The sequence below is a fragment of the Diabrotica undecimpunctata genome, chromosome 8, assembly GCF_040954645.1.
Source record: "Diabrotica undecimpunctata isolate CICGRU chromosome 8, icDiaUnde3, whole genome shotgun sequence".
Taxonomy (NCBI): domain Eukaryota; kingdom Metazoa; phylum Arthropoda; class Insecta; order Coleoptera; family Chrysomelidae; genus Diabrotica; species Diabrotica undecimpunctata.
This window is the reverse complement of record NC_092810.1, coordinates 125,508,415-125,515,312: the sequence shown is the minus strand read 5'-3', so window position 1 is coordinate 125,515,312 and position 6,898 is coordinate 125,508,415. Positions and strand designations below refer to the sequence as shown.

The window sequence follows — 6,898 nt, the reverse complement described above, 5'->3', positions numbered from 1 at the left end:
TCCGATCTTGTTAATATCATCAGCCCATCTCATTTGTGGTCTTCCTCTGCTTCTCTTTCCTAACCATGGTCTCCATTGTTGTATTTCGTGATTTCATCTTTTATCCTACAGTCGGGCATTGTGTCCTGCGAAGCTCCATTTTAATTTGACAGCATGTTCTCCTGCGTCTTTTACTTTGGTTTTGCTTATAATCCATTTGTTTGTTTTTTTTTGTCTATAAGTCTCACCCCGAAAATTGATCTTTCCATCGCTCTTTGTGCTTTTACTATTTTATCCATATTAGACTTGGTGAGTGTCCACGTCGGTGAACCATACGTGAGTATAGGAAGGATACACTGATCGTAAATTCTGGTTTTCAAATATTGTTCTATTTTAGTGCTTTTTAAGATTCAACTCAGTTTTCCAAATCCTGCCCATGCTAACCTTATTCTTCTGGTAATTTCGGCAGTTTGATTTTCTTTGTTAACTTTCATTATTTGACCCAGGTAGATGTATTCGCTTACTGTTTCTAGATTTATGTCGTTCAACGTCATTTCTCTAATATTCGGTGTATTTGTCAATATTTTTGTTTTTTCCAAGTTCATCTTAAGACCTACTTTTTCCGAAGCTTGAAATAGTTGCGTCATCATGGTCTGTAGTTCTTCGAAACTTGTAGCGATTATTACAATGTCATCAGTGTATTTCAAATGACTCAGTTTTCTTCTATTAACATTTATTCCTTTATCGACCCAGTTAATGTCTGAACACGTCTTCCAGTCCAAGTGTGAATAGCTTTGGTGAGATAACATCTCCCTGGCGAAGTCCTCTGTTGATTGGTATAGCTTTGGTTTTCGCATCTATTTGTATTTTCATTGTAGCTTTCTTGTAAATATTATGTACGAACATTTTGTACCGGGAGTTTGTCATGCAGTTGTTCCAAAAGTGATATTCATTGGCTTTCTCTATTAGCGTTCTGACTTTAAGAAGATGATCCGCTGTACTGTAACCCTTTCGGAATCCTGTCTGCTCTACCGGTTGGTAGCTGTCGAGCTTCGACGTTAACTTGTTAGTTATTACTCTCATAAACAGTTTGTACATTTGGGACAACAGGGAGATTGGCCTATAGTTCTTCAGATCTCCCCTGTCTCCCTTTTTGAAGAGAAGTATTGTCAAACTTTCATTCCAATCATCTGGGACTTCTCTTTTGTGAAGACATTCGTTGAAAAATTTTTTTAATTCTTCGAGAATAATTTCACTCCTCTCCTTCAACATTTTTACAAGTATTCCATCTGGACCCGGAGCCTTACTGTTCTTTAGTTGTGCCATAGCTTGTTTTATTTCGAAGGATTCTATGTTATTGAGTATTTCTGAGTTGACATTCGTTATCTTTCTCTTAAGATCTTCCTTTGACTTTCAGAACTGAACGCCGTTCTTCTAGAGATAACACACTACGTTTGGACTGTATTTTATTTTCTTCCAAATTACTCATTTTACTTTATTTAAAGTACCGCTTCACTACACTACTATAAAAAAATAGGTACTTATATACAACTACTACACCCTAAAACGGACGAGGGTTGTACAACAGACGAAACAATCGAACACAAATTATTTAACAGCCAATGCTAAACAAGCATAAACACTGCATTGATTGTGATTGCAAAAACCGTTCGCATGTTTTAAATAAGATTTTTGCTGATTATGTAATTTGCTAAGTTATTAAATAAAACCAATACAACCCACGACCATCAATTAATTTTTAACGATAAACAGAATTGTAATATAATGAGAAGTTTGAATTTGATCTACTTTGTCGATAACAGTGTCGTTAACAGAAAAACATTTTTAAATAGCATGAATCATTTTTCAATGATTGTGTGGATTTAAGAAATACATAGAATCACCACTAACGGAACGGAAGATTACAGCGAAAGAGTAAAAAAATTTTAAATTATTAGTTTGTAAGTTGATAAAAGCTATATTTTAAAATTATTTTTAAATATATAGGGTGTCCCAATAAATTTCGGAATATCAAAGTTATATTTTTTTATCTTCTTCCTCTTTATAAGCAATCATGCTTGTTCATTGGCGGATTGATACCTCTATGTAAGGTTGTCACTCCATCTTTTTGCGCGGTCGGCCTATACTTCTATCGATTAATGATTTATCTCTTGCTATTTTGACCACACGTGTCTCCCCCATTCTGCTTTTATTTTTTCTATTTAGTGTCAATTCATTATATATATATATATATATATATATATATATATATATATATATATATATATATATATATATATATATATATATATATATATATATATATATATATATATATATATATATATATATATATATATATATGTAAAGAAAAACTATTGTTTTGTTTTCCTTTAATAATATTTCTATTTATATTCTCATTTTGTTACGCCACTGTCAAAACATTAAGTTCTTCTTTTTGTTTTTATGTTAGACATACTTGTGAGGTTTTTTGACCTTTTGACAGTGACAATTCATTAATCTTACCATTGTCAATTGTCTGGCCATTATTACTTTTGCCTGTAATTTGTAAAATTAGAATATAAGCTTTAAATGTTGTTTCTTTTTTACAGGTAATGTATTTGTTAATAATTATTATTGTACAAAAAATAATAAAGTTTACTTTTTTACAGAGAAACGCAGTTGAGTTTATTTTAAAGTTTGCTGATAAAAAAACCTTACAAAACAACATTTTTGCTAACAGAAAAAGGTATAATAATTTTTAATTATCAAAATGGCAAAACTGAGATTTGAATTTACTGTTAAATCATTGCAAACAGATACTAAAACAAATATTATTACCATAACCACAATTGAGAATGAAGAAAATGAAATTTTTGCAATGCCCCATGATATGCAAAATATTTCCTATCATGAAAAAATCCAGACGACAGCAGCTTTTCAGAAAGTAAAAAGGGCTCTAACAAAACGGGGTACTACAAGAAAAGTTTGGATTGCAGATGAAAATATTTTAAAAGTTTATAGGGATAAAGATGGGAATATACAATTCAATGATTTTCTTTTAGAACAACAAGATATTCAAAGGAAAGAATCTCTAACATCCACAACTGGTATCCCACTAGATGCATTAGAACAGATCTTGGAGAGAGTTACAAAATCAAATGAAAAACAATGTATTGAATCCTTTAATAAAAACAAAATATCCGAACAATTTGTGATAGAAAAGTTTACAGGTAAAAATGTGAACGTTTTACAATGGATGGAAACATTTGAAAATGAGTGCACAAGATTACAAATCGATCAAAATACAGAAAAAATTGAACTTCTAAGATTATTTTTAGAAGGATCATGTGTGGATTGGTATAGGTCAATGCTTATAAAATATTCAATAAATTCTAATTGGGATGAATGGAAAAACAAATTTTGTGACACATATGCAGACAAAGGGTGGACTCCAGTGAGGTATGCTTTTCAGTTCAAATACAAAAATGGTTCCTTATTAGAATATGCTCTTAAAAAGGAAAGACTCATACTACAAATAAACAAATCATTAGATAAAAAAAGTATGATTGATTTAATAGCTATTGGACTTCCAAATTATATAGCTGATAGAATTGATCGAGACACTTTGAAAGAAACAGAAGATCTCTTCAATGAAATTAGAGGTTTAGAACACTTAATTAAAATTAAGACTTCAAAAACAAACGAAAAATGTACCTTTGCAGAACAATCAGTAAAATACTTAGGACACATAATAGAAAATAGTTCCATAAAACCTTTAAAAGACTACTTGATTGCTGTGAAAAATTTCCCTGTTCCAGAAACTAGAAAGAATGTACGTCAATTCTTGGGAAAAATCAATTATTATCATAAGTTTGTCCAAGATATTGCAATAATTTTAGACCCTCTGCACAACTTATTAAGAAAAGATGTTGATTTTATTTGGTCTAAGGAGTGTCAAGAATCTTTCGATAAAATAAAGTCATTACTTTGTTCAGAACCAATATTAAGGATTTTCAACCCTGATTTACCAATTAATATATATACAGATGCCAGCATAAAAGGAGTAGGAGCTGTATTAAAACAAATTGATGAACATGGATGTAGCAAGCCAGTGGCATATTTTTCAAAAAAATTAATGGAAAATCAAAAGAAAAAGAAGGCAATATATTTAGAATGTCTAGCGATAAAAGAAGCTATAAAATATTGGCAACATCTGCTCATTGGAAAAGAGTTTATAGTATATTCAGATCACAAACCTTTAGAAAATTTAAACATAAAAGCTAGAACAGATGAAGAATTGGGAGACTTGACATTTTACTTATCTCAATATAATTTTAAAGTAAAGTATAATCCAGGAAAATATAACCAGGAAGCAGACTGTTTAAGCAGAAATCCAGTTTTAGAATCTTTATAGAAAGAGTTTATAGTATATTCAGATCACAAACCTTTAGAAAATTTAAACATAAAAGCTAGAACAGATGAAGAATTGGGAGACTTGACATTTTACTTATCTCAATATAATTTTAAAGTAAAGTATAATCCAGGAAAATATAACCAGGAAGCAGACTGTTTAAGCAGAAATCCAGTTTTAGAATCTCAAGAAAATACAGATGAAGTATTAAACATAGTAAACCTGATCAATCTGGAAGATATAAAAATTGACCAACTCTCAAATATTGATTTGCAAAATAATAAAACTAAATACAGTTTCAAAAATGATATATATTATAAAAAGTCAAACAGAAAAGACAAAATTATTTTATCTGAAGCTTTAAGTAAAACATTGATAAAAAATGTACACAATACTTACTGTCACTTAGGAACAAACCAGATGTTAAATAAAATATCACCATTTTATACAGCCAAAAATATGACTACAAACATTAAGAAAATATGTGATAACTGTGATATCTGCATTAAAAATAAATCAAGACGGAAACCTAACTATGGTTTAATGTCACAATTAGGACCAGCTACATATCCATTTGAAATTGTCTCCATTGACACCATTGGTGGTTTTGGAGGATCTCATTCAACAAAAAAATATCTTCATCTATTAGTAGACCATTTCTCAAGATATGCCTATTGTTTGACATCAAAAACACAAAACTCTGATGACTTCATAAAGATAATTAAAATGGTAACACAAGATCACAAAATTAAAACTGTTATGACTGATCAATATCCTGGAGTCAACTCAAAAGAATTCAAAGATTTCCTACAGATCAATAATATCAAAATGATATTTACTGCTGTTGATGCACCATTTTCAAACGGTATCAATGAAAGATTAAATCAAACATTGGTTAATAAAATTAGATGCAAAATAAATGAAGGTGGCAGGAAAACAGCATGGACAACAATTGCTCAAAAATGTGTAGAGAAATATAATGAAACTGAACATACCATCACAAAATTTGCACCAAAATATTTGATAGAAGGAGAAAATATAAGCATCCTGCCACATGAATTATCATCTAAAGTCGCACATGCTGATCTCGAACTAGATAGAACAATTGCCTTAGAAAATACAAAAAAATCACATAATTATAATAAAAAGCAGTTCGATTTACATAGGAAGGAAATTGATTTAAACATTGGGGATTTAGTATATGTGGAGAACGGTAACCGCCTAAATAGAAAGAAGTTAGATGAATTAAGGATTGGACCATACAAAATATTAAAGAAGATTTCCAATTCAATTTATGAAATTGATACTGGGCATAGGAAAACAGAATCAAACTTCTTTCATATCACTAAGCTTACTCCAGTATTGAAAACAAATATTTAGTGAACGTTCAATATTTGTTTTAAAATTTCTTCTCCAAGGGGGGGAGATGTAAAGAAAAACTATTGTTTTGTTTTCCTTTAATAATATTTCTATTTATATTCTCATTTTGTTACGCCACTGTCAAAACATTAAGTTCTTCTTTTTGTTTTTATGTTAGACATACTTGTGAGGTGTTTTGACAGTGACAATTCATTAATCTTACCATTGTCAATTGTCTGGCCATTATTACTTTTGCCTGTAATTTGTAAAATTAGAATATAAGCTTTAAATGTTGTTTCTTTTTTACAGGTAATGTATTTGTTAATAATTATTATTGTACAAAAAATAATAAAGTTTACTTTTTTACAGAGAAACGCAGTTGAGTTTATTTTAAAGTTTGCTGATAAAAAACCTTACATATATATATATATATATATATATATATATATATATATATATATATATATATATATAATATATATGTATATATATATACACGCACACTATCACATAATTTATTCACTGCATATTAACATCATCCTCATCTTCTCTATCACTTTCATTACTGTCACTGTCATCCGTCACAGGATAAATATCGTCCATCAACCCGTCAATAACCCAAAATGTTTGCTCTTCCTTAATAGAAAGTTTACAATAGTTTGCATTTCTTATTAATTGTTCCATAGCGGCGGTCTTAAACTCTGTGTTGTGTGAGGCAATATGTCTTTTTATGTATTTTTCTTTGTATGTGTTTACAACCTTCCATGAGTTCTCATTTTAAATAATCTCGTTCAAAAAAAAATATCTTTCTCTAGCAACCATGTCTTAATTTGATCTTTATTGAAGGCTTGTGTCGGAATCACTTCTCTCCTCGAATGGTACGAAGCGTTGTATATCACAACAACAGTTTTCTCTGGAAGATTAGGAAGCAGGTTTTTCTTAAATCATTGTTCAAATATAGGAAACTTCCATTCTTTGGAAACATTATGTCCAACATTCACTCAAGTTTCGTCCAAATAAACGACGGTGTATCCTTGAGAACGAAATTTTTTTATCTCATGCAAATAATGCCTCCATTTTAGAATATCAGGCCGTTCAATCATGCTTAACTTTACTGCTCGTTTGCAAAAAAACAAAGTTCATTCC

At 30.0% G+C, this 6,898-nt stretch overlaps 1 protein-coding gene across 1 annotated transcript; it reads left to right on the top strand.

Annotated features, from left to right (window-relative positions):
• Window positions 1-2,494: 2,494 nt before the first annotated feature.
• Window positions 2,495-6,158, top strand: LOC140447964 (uncharacterized). The gene is made up of 2 exons (XM_072540936.1): window positions 2,495-2,591; window positions 2,652-6,158. Exon 2 carries the CDS (start codon window positions 2,753-2,755, stop codon window positions 4,394-4,396), a length of 1,644 nt encoding a protein of 547 aa, XP_072397037.1. The 5' UTR covers window positions 2,495-2,591; window positions 2,652-2,752; the 3' UTR covers window positions 4,397-6,158.
• The last annotated feature ends 740 nt before the right edge of the window (window positions 6,159-6,898 follow it).

Bases quoted from the DNA above. Each gene is read 5' to 3' on its own strand.
- LOC140447964 (XM_072540936.1), top strand. From the start codon at position 2,753: ATGGCAAAACTGAGATTTGAATTTACTGTTAAATCATTGCAAACAGAT.